This window comes from Culex pipiens, chromosome 2 (assembly GCF_016801865.2).
Source record: "Culex pipiens pallens isolate TS chromosome 2, TS_CPP_V2, whole genome shotgun sequence".
Classification (NCBI taxonomy): domain Eukaryota; kingdom Metazoa; phylum Arthropoda; class Insecta; order Diptera; family Culicidae; genus Culex; species Culex pipiens.
In genome coordinates, this window is record NC_068938.1 from 215,448,311 (window position 1) to 215,465,170 (window position 16,860).

At 38.6% G+C, this 16,860-nt stretch overlaps 1 protein-coding gene across 1 annotated transcript; it reads left to right on the forward strand.

Annotated features, from left to right (window-relative positions):
- The first annotated feature begins 2,144 nt into the window (after positions 1 to 2,144).
- On the forward strand, positions 2,145 to 3,679 carry LOC120418592 (gustatory and pheromone receptor 32a-like). The gene is made up of 2 exons (XM_039581038.2): positions 2,145 to 3,456; positions 3,517 to 3,679. The coding sequence occupies exons 1-2, from the start codon at positions 2,293 to 2,295 to the stop codon at positions 3,640 to 3,642; spliced, it is 1,290 nt and encodes a 429-aa protein (XP_039436972.1). The 5' UTR covers positions 2,145 to 2,292; the 3' UTR covers positions 3,643 to 3,679.
- Positions 3,680 to 16,860: the final 13,181 nt, after the last annotated feature.

Here is a 16,860-nt window from a genome sequence, read left to right on the forward strand (position 1 = left end):
AAAATCGAAAACTATAATGAATTTTCTCAGATGCTCAAAAAAAAAAATCAGAAATGGACAAAGATGGACACAATTTAAAAAATATATCAAAAAATATTCCAATTTGTACCACAAATTGGGATTTAAATGCCTTTAACTTGGAAAGTATGCATTTTATCATAAACATTGTAAATTAGTTTTCGATATCAAATATTGCTTCAAAAAATATCTTTTAGAAAAATGTAAAGGTAAAAATTTATATTTGACTGACAATTTGTGACAAACATATCCCACTTTCATTTTATGGTAAATTTAATGTTCTTTTCAAATCTGCAATAACTCAGATGGGTCATTTTTTATTTAGGAACACATTGCAGGGTTATTCACAGTTTAACAATATTTAACAAAGTTGTAGAGTAAACAATTACATCAAAATGAATATAAGATGAGGTTTGCTTGTAACCATCACGAGTTATCGCGATTTTATGAAAAAAATGTACCCAAATCATGACTATTTAAAAACGTCGTTTTCAAATTATATCCTTATTTTGTAAAAAAGTGACTTTTGTTCAACCTATTGAAGCCATGACCAAGCTTGACCTTCTATAAGATTGTTGTTTTCAAAGAAATTGAAAAATTTTCCATAAATTAAATTTACATGAAAGCCTCATAATTTGGTCTTACGATTGCCTCTGAGAGAAACACCAAACAGGAAAAAAAAATTAATATGAGTAAATTTCAAAACATTTAACCACTTATCATTTTTATAAAATGAACATTTATACATTTTTTGGTCTCTCGAATAGAAATATTTTCAAAATGTTAGTATCAGCCGTAACATTTGAAAATGCCCTATAAGGGTTTTGAAGTGTAGAAAAACTCCCATTTTGTCACATATTTTTAACGACCCACGTGGTTAACACGTCAACAGAGAAAAAACAAGCAAACCATGCCAAATGGTTTTATTCTTCAAACTTCCTGTTTACTCTCCCCACATCTCGTTTCTTGGGGCAAACACTCGTTCGTTTCGATAATCCTCCTACCCCCTCCTTCAGAGGATGGGTAAGGTTCTCCACCAACACTGTAAGAACGACAACGTCGAACGTCCGGGTTCAGCAGAATCGATCGATTGTGAAAACGTTCTAACGTCGTTTCTCCCAACCAGGCGTGTTTGTTTGACGTTTGAGAGCTAAAACCTGTCTTGCTGGTTTTCGCTTGCTTCGATCGGTCGGTCGGTTATTTGAGATTTGTGTGTTGATTGTTTTTTTTAAAGGTGGTTGGCTGTGTTTGTTGTTTGCTGGAATAACATGAGTTTAAATGTTTTCTGATGTACATCTCAAATTGCAATGCTTTGGAAAATACAGATTTTTCTTTATCAGTTTGAACATAACACGCTTGTTGCTAATTTTAGATGATTATTACGCAGCTAATCAACTTGACTAATCTCCAGCTGATCACACCGCCGAAGTGACAATCTGTAAACCTCGTTAGAATTTATTTTATGGCCCCCCTCCTTTTAAGTATGGCAATCAACCAAACACCCGTTCTAATGTCCCCCTCGACGACGGACGTCTGGTGTGTTCTTGTCGTCCCTTTCATCTGTCTTTTTTTCTGATATTTTCTCAACGCTTGCTTTGTTGATGGGCTGTTGTTGATGTGAGAATGAATCCCCCACCCCGCCACAGCCATTTGGACAAAATTTGCATATTCAATCCCGCTCGTGAACCCGGAGCTGGGTTCTCAACCGGCCAAAGTGTGTCCACGTTGTCAACGCAACGAGTTGGAGACAAAGAACCACTAGTAGTCAACAGTGAGCAGCAGCAAACAGCAGTCGGACACAATCGTCCCATAAATCATACATCTGCCGCTGCTACTGCTTGGCAATAGAACTTAGGTTTAGAATAACCTCCTAAGCGAGTTGCGACCTATAGGCTGACTCGACTTGGAGAGGTATTAAATTTTTCAACGCGTCAACTGCCTGGCCATTTCCAGGAAGTTCGGTGAAAAATTTTGCCACAATGTGCAAATTTCTGATTGAGTTGGTATTTTCGCCAATGTTGTCGGTAGTCTTGACCGAAACTGAACTAAACGCTTTACTGATATTTTAGAAGAAGAAAAACTGACGTCAGTAATAAAAGGAGAGAAAAGGTCATTATCATGACGAAACTAAAACGAAAAACTTTCCGAAAGAAACTAGAAAAAGTTCTTTCCAAAGTTCTACCAACTGCGTAAAACAAATTTCTCAACCTGGCAAGCTATAAAAGGGACTTCTTTCCCACCATCAGCCCCAATTACAGTTCAGAGTTCACCAAAATGCACAAGTGGTTCAGCAAGCGCACGATCCAGTTGGTGAACCGTCCGCCCCCATCCCAGCCGGAGGACTTCAGCGACCTGTTCGTCCTGGTCCTGAAGTGTTTCCGCCAGTTTGGCCTCAGCACGGTGCAGGTTACGGCCGTCAAGGGCCAGTCCAAGTTCGTCACGAGCCGCGGGCTGGTGGTGCTGGTCGCGTTCGTCCTGGTCGTCACCTGGGCCGCCCTCGTCGGGTCGTTCTTTCTGCAGTACAACACGGCCATGATCACGGGGATCGCGAACCACATCCAGTTCATTACGAACGTGGTGGCGCTGACGGCGACGCTGGTCGTTCCGATGTTTAAGTGTGACGAGTTGAACGAGATGTTGGTCGATTTCTGCGTGATTGATGACGAGTTGAGCTACTTCAACGTGAAGTTGCCTCACTGGCAGCACAAGAGTAGCTTCATGCGGTGTTACGTGGTGCATTTGTTGTTCTTGATTATTACGGCTAGTTTCGATGGTTACGTCATGTTGATCATGTCCAAGGAGACGCCCCTGTGGTTGTGGTTCTTTCATCTGCTCCCGTTCGCGCTGTACTCGTTGGCGTTCATGAACGCGTTCACGATGATCCGATGGGTTAAGATCAGGATTCAACATGTGAACATGTTGATCGAGCAGTACCAGAAGTTCCCGCTGTTTGACGAGGTTGGTCGTAGCAAGTTCAAGCTGACCTCGGTGGTCATGATGAACGGCGTGGAGGATTCCAGCATCAACAACCGCATCCTGATGATCGTGTCCCGTACGATCGATCTGGCAACCCGGCTTGAATCCTACAACGGACTTCTCTTCCTGTTTGGCTACCTCGCTCTGTTCTGCGTCACCACGATCCAGGTGTACTACTGCTATCTCCACGTCTTTATCGGCATCCCCGGCCAAGGCTTCTCGGTGTACTCGTTCGTACTATCGCTGGTGATCATCGTCGGTAACCTGGTCGCGATCCTTTCCATCCCGTACATCTGCGAACAGGTCGGCAACGAGTCCAAGAAGCTGCTCTCCTACCTGTCCAAGCTGTCGATGCGTTACGGCCAAAGCGTCCAGTCGTCGGTTTGGTTCCCCAACCTGATCTCGAGCGTCAAGTTCTCCGCGCTCGGATTCTTCAACATCAACTACAACATGCTGTCCTCGGTAGGTCACTTGTTCTTTACTGATTACTGAATCAGAATTAATTGACTTTTTATGGTTTAGTTCTTTGCAGCGTTGATCACCTACCTGATCATCTTCATCCAGTTCAACTCGATCGTGACAAACGACGAAAAGACAGGTCAGGCGACCAGGTCGGGCAATGCGAATATTAGACTAACGGAGTTTTGAATATCAGGCACAAGAGTGATCATTTTTGAGAATTGGAAAAAAAATGCACAACCACAAATAAAAATAAGCGCACGTTTCAGTTAATTTGTATTTATCAGAACCTTTAAAACTTAAGTACCTATCGATGAGTCACCTTGTTACAGCATCTTCCCAACAACAGGGTGAGAGGAAGGTGCTTTCCGCGCAAACAAATCGTAAAATAATTGCTAAGTAAGCAACAACTAGTCGTCGATCGCTTGCGATCGCTGCAGTTGAGATATTGGCCAACGTCACTTTCGTCCTACCCGCACAACGTCAGGTCGTCGTCGTCGTGACGGCTGGGCGGTTCCCTCGGTTGTCACGACCCTTTTGCCGTGATTGACCGTGTATAATTACTTAATTTTTGGTTGCGCGTTGCACAGCTGTTATCGAATTTGCGGAAGATGGATCTTATCTGCTAAACGATCGCGTCGTCGTGTTCCGCAATAGGGAGGGTGGAACGTTGTCAATATTTCGTGCCCGTTTAAAGCTCGCCTTGGTGGGATGAATCCGAGACCTGGGGGCCCAAAACTCGAGAGGGATTATACCGTTGGTCGGACCAACTCACACACACGCACACACTCTCATCTACATCAGATGACCAACATTGGACAGCGATCGGACAGGTCTGTTACGTAACTCATTTGGCCGGGGCCAGACGGCTTGCACTTCTTCTTCTTCTTCGTCTCCTTTCCAGTTATGACCATATCTACGGCCCGCTATAACCTACTGCTGCAGGTTGGCCAGTTCTTGTTTCGGTTGTTCCTCTCTCTCTCTCGCTTTAGTTTTGGGGTCCCCCGCTGGACAAGGCAACACACTCCCCGCTCCCGTGTGTTACCGCTATCATACATTTGAATGCACCACGTGGAGTCGGCGGCGGGCGATCGGTGACCATGATTTATCATCGACTTTCGGCGCTGCAACTTGTTTTTAAGTTTTTTTTTTCGAAGCTCATTTGACTGCTAACTGCGTTGGGGGTGGTGTGGGGTAAAGTCGTAATGAGGTTGTTACAAGAAGTGCAAAGGAACAATTACAAAAAAGCTTTATTTAATTTGATTTTTTTTATTTTTAAATGGAGTTGATTTAAAATGTTTATTATAGATTCCAGTACATTTATGTGAAAATTACATTTTTTTTCCATTAACATTTTGTCCTCTATTATCAAAAAAACAAAAAAAAAGTTAAGTGGGAATTGTCTTAAAATCTGATTTGCAAATATTAAGAATATTGTTTAAAGTTTTTGTCTCAAAAACCATAAGAAAAATAGAGAGGCGAAATATTTTTTTTTGCGAAATACCTCAAATTTTTTATGAAATATTAAGTGTAATCAGCTAAAAACTATGTTAAATGAATTCCCCTGCATTTATAGTCATTTTTAACATGTTTGAGTTAATTTTAAAATATATTAAGAGTTTAAGCGGAGTTTTTTTTCAGAATTTTTTTTTCTCTAAAACTTGTTTTTAACTTGTCATTGCAAACCGAATGTACTACTAGATGGCATTTTCCATTTCTTTTTTCATTGAAATGTTGAAATTCTGGCTTGTTATTTAAATTTTAATTTTTCTGGCTAAATTGGGTACAAAAGCCCTATGTCAATTTCTATGTACAACGGTAAAAATCACAATTAAAAACCATTTCTGATCAAAAAAAAAATTGACAAGACAACATTTTTTCGATGGATTAACTATGGTCCCCTTGGAATGAGCTGTCAAGTAGGAGCTTTTCTGTCAAGAAGGACCGCGAGTTAATTTTTCAAAATTGATTTAAAAATCCATTTTAAACTCTTTTTGGTCGTACAAAGGGTCATTGTACTCAGAAAAATAAGCTTTATCGCTGTAAACAATAACATCAGCAATCTAAGCTTCATTTTAGGACCCAATTCCAGTTCGATGACGCCATTTTACTCCCCCTCCCCCCCCCCCCCTCCTAAGGTGTCCACGTGGTTTATGGATGGCCCCATACAACACGCAGTTTTAAAATGATTTTCGTAAGATTATAATTTAGAATAAAATTGTATTTTGGTCTTGACCATCAATTTTTATCAAAAACTAGATTATGATTTCAATTTCAAAAAAATCAGAAAACATCAGTAAATTGTTCTTATCTAAAGCTAGTCAAAAGTATTTTATGTAAAATTTGATTTGTTGAAATAATGCAGATATTTTCGAAAAACTGTATTTCTAGAATTGGATATCCTTAATCATAAATTCAACTGGCAAATTTTGCACCCTTTTTATACAAAAAAAACAACCATTTTTGGGTGCATTCAACATGAAAACATTGATTGTAGTCTTTTTCATATTTTTTCCAGATTTCTTCTAAAAATCATTTCTTTTTATTTTTAATTTAGTCAGCTGCCAAAACTGTGATGATAAATGGTTTTTTGGTCAAAGGAAAGGCGCTCACAAAAGTTTAGCAAATTTTAAAATTAAAAAAATTGTTTTTTGGAGATTTGCCCTTCTTATTTTTTTACGAACTTTTCTTCTTAAAGAAGGGGCACAAATATTGAAAAGTATTTGAAATAATGCTGTAAACATTGTATTTTTTTTTAAACTTCTCTGTCCACGTGATTTATGGAAGGCCCCCACCCAAATTTTAACTTTGAAGTTCAATTATTTAATATGAACATGGCCAAAACAAAATTTGATTGAGCTTCAATTTATTGTAGGCTTTATGGAATTTAGGGGTTTTGATTGAAAACCGATGGAAAACGGATTCGTTAACAGCTAGTGTTGAGAAAGCTAACCTGCGAATTGAAAATATTAAAATACCTGTAACAAAAATATGCAGGCAAAAAAAATTAAAACCGAAAAAAACAGGAATTTTTAAATCGAAATTTGGTGACCACCCTGACATTAGTAGGCTTACCCGAGCAGGGTTAAATAACACGGGAATACCATATTTTGGTATTACTTGGCATAATAACAAATACCAAAATGTGCCCTTGGTTGCCCAGTAATAGATGGTATAATAACATGAAATCATACCAAAAAACTGTATGGGGAAGACTAAAGCAATACCAAAACGTGCCATTCCAAGGGCAAATGAATACCAGACAAAAAACAACTTTACGGGTAAATAAAAATCTCATTGGACAAAAAACAATGAAAATTCTCTATAGGATTACAATTCAATGAGAAATGGGTAGAATTTTGATGCTATATTTAAATCCTTCGAACAGGCAGGAAAACGAAGTCTTGCTTTGGAGAGCCAAAAAATATCAGGTAAAGAAAACTAGAGGAATACTGGAATCGAACTCATGACAGGTAAGGTGCAGACACCATTTTAGCTACCCGTTTACCAACTGAGCTATCAACGCTTGTTGAAAACGAGCTGCTGCTGCATCAACATGTTTTAGCTGCAGGCAAAAATATCAGGAAATTCAAAGAAAGAGAAACAAACTAAACCAGAACGAGAAAGGCTATAGCCCAGGCAGCGTGGCATTTTTCGTGGGATATTCGAGGATGCATGATTCCAGCTGAATAGGAATGCATACCAACATTTTGGTATTGAAAGAGTTATTTTATCAAATTTTCAAAGATTGACATTATTTTTTTGAGTTTATCGATTTTGACGAAAAACGCAAACAATGTTAAGTAAAATCCATTCTAAAATTTTAAATTTTTCACGTTTAACCTATTGTTTTTCTAATCATTTTCAAATGTATCGGCATACTTTTAAGAATGTTAAACATCATTTCAAATAGATTTTTTATTGAATCACCATTATTTTATAATATTTTTATTTAAAATATCTTTATAATACCAATGTATGGTATTCCCTAATTTATAAAGATCATTAAATGACTTTTTGAGACCAAAATAAAATAGTTGGCTTTAATTTGGAGTAGATTTGCGTTTTTAAGTATGTAAGTAAGAAACAGTATGTCAAAATTCGACATTTTGGTATAATATCAATGATTGGTATTAATTTACACTTTAGACATTTTTTCAAGGGCTCTCGAAAACCAAAACTTGGTATTGATACCATTGAATGGTATTATTTTGCATTTCCCTTGTTATTTACCCATGCTCGGGTGAATTTTCACGCTAATAAATAAGATTTTTAACGGAGACGGATTTCATTGAACGTGTAAACATTAAAAAAAACCTAGTAAATATTGTGTTAAAGATTCAGAAAGCAATTGTAACACTTTATTTGGCAACAAAATTTGTGAACCAAATAATCATCATCATATTTTTAGGTATTTCATTATCAACATGACATTTTCTATTAAATCAAATTAAAGAGCAATTCTCATATTTGTATTTTTTTTGATTTGGCTCAAACTTTGTGGGAGCCTTCCCTATGACCAAAGAAGCCATTTTGTGTCATTGATTCACCCATACAACTGTAACTTGTGAAGAAATTTTCTGATCAATGTTTTAGGGGACCAAAACCCGCAACTTTTGAGCCATGGAGAAGTATGGTCAAACATTTTGCCGCCGAGTTATTGATCCTTGCACTGTAACTTGGATTTGGCCCGCACTTTTCTCTCGCACTTTTGACAACAAGAATTCGAAAAACTAGGCAACCAGCAGTTGTTTATTTACATTTCCAGTTGCAGTTTCCACCAAACTGGACATTCGCAGTTTAAAATTGCGATTGACAGATGAGCAACATCGGCTCGTTTTGATCATTTTTTGAGAAAATTAAAATTTCCTAAGCCAGTTTGACAAGTCGCAATAGTGCGATCGATAGCAATAATTCAGTGTCAAATAAAAAGGGAAATTATAGTCTTCTAGGTTCAACCCAAACAACCCTCCATTTTCTTATGCCGATGTCTCAGCAACTAATGGTCCGATTTTCATTGTTAAAAAATGAAACAATCGTTAAATTTTCCGATCTTTCATTTCAAAAGGGCGTAATATTGAATGTTTGGCCCTTTTGAAATGTTAGTCTTGCATAGTAAATTTGTCAAAAAAGGAAGTTTTTCATCCTTACAAATTGTAGTTTCAAAGTTCACCCCACCCCATCGATCCCACCCTCTCAATCTTTCTCAATTTCGACACGCCACTTTTGGCTTGCGCGCGGTCACCTCGTCCATCGTCATCATGTCCATTGGTTTTTTTCTGCTGCCACTGCTGCTGCAGCTGCAGCTTTAACATAACTGTAATTTTGTATAGTTTTCATATTTATATACATCCACCTGAAGCTTGTGTTTTGTTTTACACTCATATCGAGTTCAAAGTGGTTGACATTCAACAAGTCAACTGTCTGACATCGACAGTTTATGTTTTTTATTGTTTTTTTTTTCTTGTCTTCTTGGCCGTTGTCTATAACCGATAATAATTATATTATTGCCGATGTTTTTGACTTATAGCGGGACAAACAAAATAAGTGTATCAACCAGCGACTTGAAAAAAGGGTCATAAAACTAGGCAGGGCCGGTCGAACCTCGAACTGTGCTGTACCTACTATTTTGCCTAGCTAAGCCGATGCTCGAAAGCAAAGTGGACTTTTAGTCTTGTTTTTGTTTTGTCACTTTTTGGTGTCGAGTTCAATGCGACCAATTTTGTTTTGTTGTTATCGACCGAGCCTAAGCGAGTTTTAATGGCTTTTTATACATAAGCAGCTTGTTTTTATCGCTTTCATGAGGACAGTTTTATGGCAATCAATGGGACGCCACATGGAGGAAAAACATCATCAAAACACTTTTCGAATCAACACGACGAGGTTCGTGCGAGTCTGTAATTATGAGCTTTTAAGGTTTTTAATGATGTGAAGGGGTCACTCGGTGGAAACTGTACGATAGTTTTGCTCTGTGAAAAGATTTTTGCACTTGGCACTGGTTTGATTCAACATTTTAAAAGAAAAAAATACAAGACAAAATTTAAGAATCGACATAAACTTTAAAAAATATTTGCAGCGTCCTTGTCAATTAACCAAACAAACATTTGGAAAGTATCGAAAACTATCCAGAAAAAAATTCTAAAAATTATTTTTAAGCCAAAACTTTCAGAAAAAAATATGTTTATCTTAATTTAAATAATGTCCATACTATGAAATGTTTATTAAGCTGAGATATTACGTGATTAAACTGAGTAAGAGACGATTTAAGATCAAAATTTTGCCATGCGCAAAGCGGACTGTCAAACTTTGAGAGCGTTTTTCTCTAAACACCGAGTTGATTTACGGGTGCCACGATATCTCGAGATGGGATGGACCAAATTGGCTGAAATTTGAGTTGTAGACTCTCAAGACATATCCTGTGTGCATGACGAAGCCCTATTTTTAAATGTTGCTTTTTTTAAAATACAAAAATAAAATACTGACGATTTTTTAATATGAAAACATTAAAGTGTTTTTACCTATTTTAAAATAAACTTTTTGAAAATCGGCCTTCGTTATGCACACGGGAATAGTTTGACGAGTCTTCACCAAAATTTTGAGCTGATTTGGTCAGAGCAGTGTTGAGATATCGTGGCACCCGTTTTTTGAAACTGCTAACTTCAAATAGCTATATCTCGGCAACGGTACAACCAAATGGCTTCAAATTTGTTTTGTTAGTAGATGAAAATGTATATTTTAATGCCCTGAAAACAGATTTAAAAAAAAGTTCAAATGTGTGCTCAATCAACCTCTGACATTTTTGCCGATTTACATGTATGTAACCCCTTAAGCAAAAAATACATAAAACATTTCAACATACATATCTTTGAGTGTATATGTGTGAGTTAGGAATTTAAGAATTTGGGAATTAACACTCAAATGCTCGGGTAGTCATTTAACCCCTATTTTTTTTCTTAAAAATCTCATAACTTTTGATAGAATTGGCCAATTTGGATGCTTCAGGTTGTAAAAGATCCAGATTTGTCTATATTTTCAACTGTCAGATGGGGGACAAATATGGTCCCCTTTTACCGGAGATATTCTGGATTCCGTTTGGGTACCTCGGCCCTGCTATATGGGTCTTTGGTCAATATAACAAAACCTATTTCACAGAACAATGCCGGAAATGATGCAAAACATCAAGATATCATTCTAATACATTCCTGCAAAAAAATTGACATGGTCAAGACCTACGGGGCACCGGAGCCGGTTCCAGTTGGGCACCAATCGACATCAGCTCAGTGAACCGTTTCCGGTTGGAACCTGTTCCGGTGCCCAAAGGTCTTGACCATGTCAATTATTTTTGCAGGATGATGTATTAGAATGATATCTTGAAGTTTTGCATCATTTCCGGCATTTTTCTGTGATATAGATTTTGTTATATTGACCAAAGACCCATATAGCAGGGCCGAGGTACCCCAACGGAATCCGGAATATCTCCGGTAAAAGTGGACCATATTTGTCCCCTATCTGACAGTTGAAAATATAGACAAATCTGGATCTTTTGCAACCGGAAGCATCCAAATTGGTCAATTCTATCAAAAGTTATGAGATTTTTAAGAAAGAAAAAAAAAATGGAGGTTAAATTACTACCCGAGCGTTTGAGTGTTAAGGAAATTTTTATTTTGAGCTAGGGGTCGGACAGATCGGTCAATACACTATTAACGCATTAAAATAATTGGTCAGTATATCGACATTTCGTTAATATATTAACGAAATCCCACCATGCCTTTAGGAACCTTGGTGAGTTGAAATGTCATATTCAAATCAAAACAAAACAAATTTCACCGGTTTCGGTTACAGTCCTGACGTCGTTCCAGAAAACCAAACGGAACCCATGAAAAAGTGGCCTGGGCGCCGTTTCGGCGCTGTTCTACATGGAAAGTGACGACCTGCTTTCACCCCAAATCGGTTCGAAATCATAGGACATAGTCTCGTTACGGTGAACCAGATCAACCAACTGCCGGATGCGGATGCGGAGTCGAGCTGATGGACATGTTTGAGCGGGTTCGAGTGAGCGGATGCCAGTGGAAGTTGGACGTGCAGATTTCGGTCCGGTCCGATCGAATGTTGTTCAAGAAGCGGGACAGGAGCGAGGAAGGGTTAAACTGAAGCGATTGAGGAGGTTAGTAAGCTGGATGGTTTAACATCAAAAAATCCAATCGACTTCCTCCCTCAGATTCTTTTCCGGTTCTAAACAACCTCGGCGAGCTTTGCTCGTTCAAGCGCATCCGGTACGATCGCCATTACCAGATTCAATCCGGCGGCGGCGGTCGGAAGATTCCGGGAACCAACAACACGATTTACATTGTTTCGGCACTTGTACGGTGGTTGCGGAAGTTCTAAGCGGAACGCGGAGGTGCTAAATCGTTTCGTCCCAGTTGCTGCACTTTTTCAACCAGACCTACAAACGGTTCGCGGGATACATGCCAACGAAGAACTCAAACTCTTTGTTTTAATTTTTTTGTATAATTCTTTAATTTGCGGTTTTTTGTTGGAAATATAGTTGTGTTTCCGCTTTTTATTGATAAACCACCGAAAAAGGGAGAGGAGGGTTTCGTTTCGTCCTGTAGCAGGCCCTGGACACCCTATCAAGAACGCTCACGATGAAGGGCCTCAACTCGTCCGCCGTAGTCACGCAGGAAGTCGTGATGGATGAACTCCCCGGGTTTTTGTTTTCTCCAACGATCTTCTTGATGGTATTCTTCTCGATTGTTGACTTAGGAGGGATGGCCTTCTACAGATTGTGAGCCTTTTAATGTGTTGTTCTGTGCAACCGCCGTGCTGTAGACGGTTCCGCAGAAGCCACAGCAAAAGTCCTGAGATGCTGAAAAAACACCTTGTGCTCCAAAGGCAAATGATGGCCTCCTTCAGAGGAACAAACGGACACAAATCATCTGAAAGCTAGCTAGCAAGAAAGTGGGTTTTGGCTTCCGTGGACATTGCCGTGAACGTCCTTGGGCACCACACCGTTCCGGATGGTCCAAGTCCCCGTCCCCGTTTTTCCTAGTCGGGCGGCTCAGGCAGAAGGGTCATACGAAGGAATCGTCGATTCTGGATATGAACCGTGATAAACTCCGTTTTGCGCAAACTTTTTTGAAAATGATGTTGTGATGATGTTTATAAGATGTCAAATTTAACCGAGATTGATAATATACGGTGGGAACGCTAGCTCAACTATTCGTCGATCTATTGACAAAAATATCAAAACCGCCGTCAATAGATTAACGAATAATAAAACCATCGACTCTGTCCAACCCCTAGATTTTGAGAATCCGGCAATTTGGGGTTTTAAGAATAACCTCCCAAATCCCAACGGAACTGTATGGACGTAGCCTTGGAGCACAGTGTGGCAATTTATGTTATCAGATTTTTTTGTTTGTACCGGGCAATAATAAAATTGTCTAAGAATATTGAATTGACCATTGTGGCACCCCCTACATCACGGTACAGACCCGTCATGCTACGCTATGCTATGCCCTGAGAACATGGGATTTTTGGAATCTTAGAATTCGGGAATCTTGGAATCTGGGAATTTGTAATTTAGGAGTTTTGGAATTTAGGAATCTGAGATTTCGAAAATTTAGAAAATTTGAGAATATGGGAATTTGAAAATTTGTGGATTTCAGGAATTTTGGAATCTGAGAATCAGGGAATTTGGTAATCAGAAATTTTGAGAAGTGAGGAATTTGGGAATAGATCATTTGAGAATTTAGGAATTTGGGTTTTTGGAATCTGGGAATAAGGGATTTTAGGAATTTGGGAATGTAAGAATGTAAGGATCTAAGATTTTTGGAATTTGGTAATTTGGGATTTTAGGAATTTGGAAATTTGTAACCTGTGAATTCGGAAATTCGGGAATAAGAGAAATTTAGGAATCTGGTGTTCGGGAATTCAGGAATTTAGGAATCTAGGATTCTGAGTATTTTGAAATTTAAGAATCTGGGATTAAAATTTGAAATCAAGTTTTGTAGATCCAGAATGTCAAAGAAAATGGCGTCTTTAACTTAATTAAGCTAAATAATCGCGTGCGATATTTAATAACGATCACGACTGTATTTTAATTCTTGTTAGTGTATAGAATCCTAATAACTCGTAGTCAAATAGTTTCGTTTCAGTTTATTCGAAATTTAGATAAATGTAATGTTTTGCCAATTTCCCTTCATCGCCAAATCCGACCTTGCTAATCAATATGCGGTTGCATTTTTCCATTACGACATCGCTATCTCTCTCTGTATCACCGAAGTAATCTCATTTGCTTGAGTGATCTTCCGTGGTTCCTTGTTGCAACAGCAGCCAGCAGCTTGCTTCATTTGGATTAAATGCCGCAAAACTAGTTTACCATGTATATTTTTACTATTTACTCACCAGGCAGCGCCACAAGCCAGAGCCATTCAGTCATTAAGATTTCTTCGGCTTGATATGAGCACCGCGGTTGTTGTGCTTCCCCTTGATCTAGGGTGAAGTAAGTGATTTTGGATCTCAAAGATCCTTGGACTAAAACAAGCCAAAATTAGCCCACTCACCCTAATAGTCTGCAACATTAGTGATGTATTAGAAGCGAGAGGAGATGGTGAATTACCACAAACAACATTCACAAGCTGCTGCTGGATGCTGTTGATGTTGACGGTGATGTAGCTGATGATCTACGATGGATCTCTAGGGTTATGAATGAAGCAAAAATTTGACTTTTAAGCCCGACGTCGTCGTCGTAATCCGAAAGTCGTCGCCGCAGTCGTTTTGGGACCATACTTTTGGGATTGGAGCACATTCGCTCTCTTTTTTTTTCTTAATGGGAAGTTTTTGCTGCTTCGATTTTTACTCGAACACATTCACTGCAACTATACAGAGTTGCACTGCGCGCTCTGTTCCAGTCTCTCTAGAGAGGGTGTTATTCAACATCAATCCAAGGGGGAAATCAGTCTTGGGCGACTCTGGGGAGAGGAAAAATTTGCAAATGTTAAGTTTTTTTTTCTCTTTGCTGCTGCCCCTTATTAAGGTGATTTGTCAATTATTGGACCAGAAATTGTTTTAAAAAATATTCACGAATGTTTTGGTGACAAGCAAGGAAATCTTCAGGGGTTTAAAATTCAAATAATTTTGAAAAATACCCTAAAATTGACATTTTGCAGTGCACATAATGAAGAAAGGGAGACACAAACTCCGAGTTGCAGCAAGACTGGTTTTGGGGTTTCGAGAAAGAAAGAAAAAATCATGTTGTGGCTGCTGCATATTGTTGTTACAATGGAGCATTATTGTTGGGGGTGGTTTTGTGGGGAGCGCCGGTTGTGAGTGTGTTATGTCGACGTGCCAGACATTTGTCATGACGACGACTGACGCTGACTGGTTGCTGAAAACGAGAAAAAAGCAGCAGCAAGCAGATTTCCTTGCCCCGGTCTTGCGAAATTTATGCGGCTTCCGATTATCGTATTTCATAGTTGCTGCTCGTAATTAACGTCACGGGTTTTGGGCTGAAGTGGGTTTTCAGAGAGCGCCAAGCCAAGCCGCCCATTGCGTTGTGAGCGAGTTATGCAAAAAAAGAAGAAAATTGAAATCAAATGCGTTACATTTGAACAATGCGACGACGACGGCGGGCTTAAGTCGACCGCGGAGACATGAATGAGCGTTTGTAAAGTGGTGCAAGTCTGCGAAATTCCGGAGAGGATTACCGTTGAAGTTATGCTAGCTTAATTGAGAACAATGCAATTTTCCTGGTGACGGTGTCATAATAGCACTTAGTTGTTTGATCGTTACATGACAGAGAATTGCATGAATAAAATCTTTATTTTTGAATATTGCTCTATAATGAAATTACATCTACAGGGTGGTCACTAAAGTCGGGAAATCGGGAAAAGTCGGGAATTCGCCAAAATCCGCCAAAAATCGGGAAAAAGTCGGGAATTTTTGATTTTTTGTCAAAAAGTCGGAAAATTAATGTTAATTCTTGAATAATTTTGTAATATTTTGTACAATTTTCAAATTAAATTCACTCAATTCTGCTTTTGTAACTTACTTTAAATTTGAGGATCTTTTCACAATTTCAATATATTTGAGTATGGAAAAGCTGTTTAAGACATTCAAAATCATAATAAATATTGGATGCAGTTGACACAGATTTTCATTTTTTATTATGAATCAAATGATCTCTACTAATTTTTTTATCAACAAGAGGTAAAATTAATGAAAAACTTAAATAAAAATATAAGATATGATTCTATTTCATTTTGAAAGTTTTAAGTATTGTTGAACTTTCGTTTTATTTTTCGAGGACTTATTTTTTTTTTGGTTTCTACTCATAATCATAAATATGAATTTCCATTTTGAAAGTATTTTTTTATTTGTTGTTCAGTTTCTGTGTTTACAAAAATTGACAATAGTTGAATGCTTTTCTTATAGAGAGTTGCCTATTATTTGAGCTTTCTAGAAAAGTCTGGAAAAAGTCGGAAAAAGTCGGGAATTTGAAAATGGGATTTGAGTGGGCACCCTGGTAACCTACAATTATTACACTTTTATGTACTTCAATAGGGTCAATGTTAGGTTTCCTGGATTGACTATAAAAGAGGAAACTTAATTGTTTCCAAATATTGCAGTTCAAATTAAGAAAAAAATAAACATGCTTTAACTGTACCCACGCGCCCAGGTCATTCAAGCACAAAATAAACCAAAACAAACCAACGAAAAGCGAAATTTTCAACCACGTGCCCACCGCATCCAAACTAACGGATTCTATTCCCTATCGAAAACGAAAACTCCCGATCCCGTTGCTCCGCTTTGTGTGCTTCCTATTCCTCTATTCCAGCTTCTTCTACTCCCAGCCAGCCCAATGTCCAAACGAAGGTCTCCCCCGTCTGATCGTAATAACGGTTCTCCCCCAAGGTGTTCCCCCCTCCCCTTCCCATCAGGTTTATGTTCCCTTTCGTCCGATCGTCCACAATTGACGCAACATGAAGCTGTTTTGTTTCACTTTCAGCAAAACGGTTCTGACTCTGGGCTGGCCGGCTGTGGAATTCCCTTTCGTTGTTTTCAACTGCTGTTGTGTTGTGCATCGTCGTGATCTAGGCGCGTGCTTTTTACGATTCCATGATACAGATCACGAGAGAGCCCTATACGTGGCTGATCAACCTGGCCAGCCCAGGCACAACCTACAACTTCCAACGGAATTCTACTGGCACTTTGCACTACTGGAATAACTCGGCTTGGGCTGGGATGTCGGGAGTGTGCTAGGTGTGTTGAATTGAACTCTGAGCGACCCTATATTTTTCGCATTTAATTTTTATTTTTAGTTTTTTTTGTTGTATTTTTCAAGGTTGTTAACGATAAAATTATCGAGGTTCGATAACGATAACGACAATCTATCGTTATCGTTAT

Coding starts and splice junctions, on each gene's coding strand:
- LOC120418592 (XM_039581038.2), top strand. CDS start 2,293: ATGCACAAGTGGTTCAGCAAGCGCACGATCCAGTTGGTGAACCGTCCG. Junction 3,457..3,516: donor ACTACAACATGCTGTCCTCG/GTAGGTCACTTG, acceptor TTTATGGTTTAG/TTCTTTGCAGCGTTGATCAC.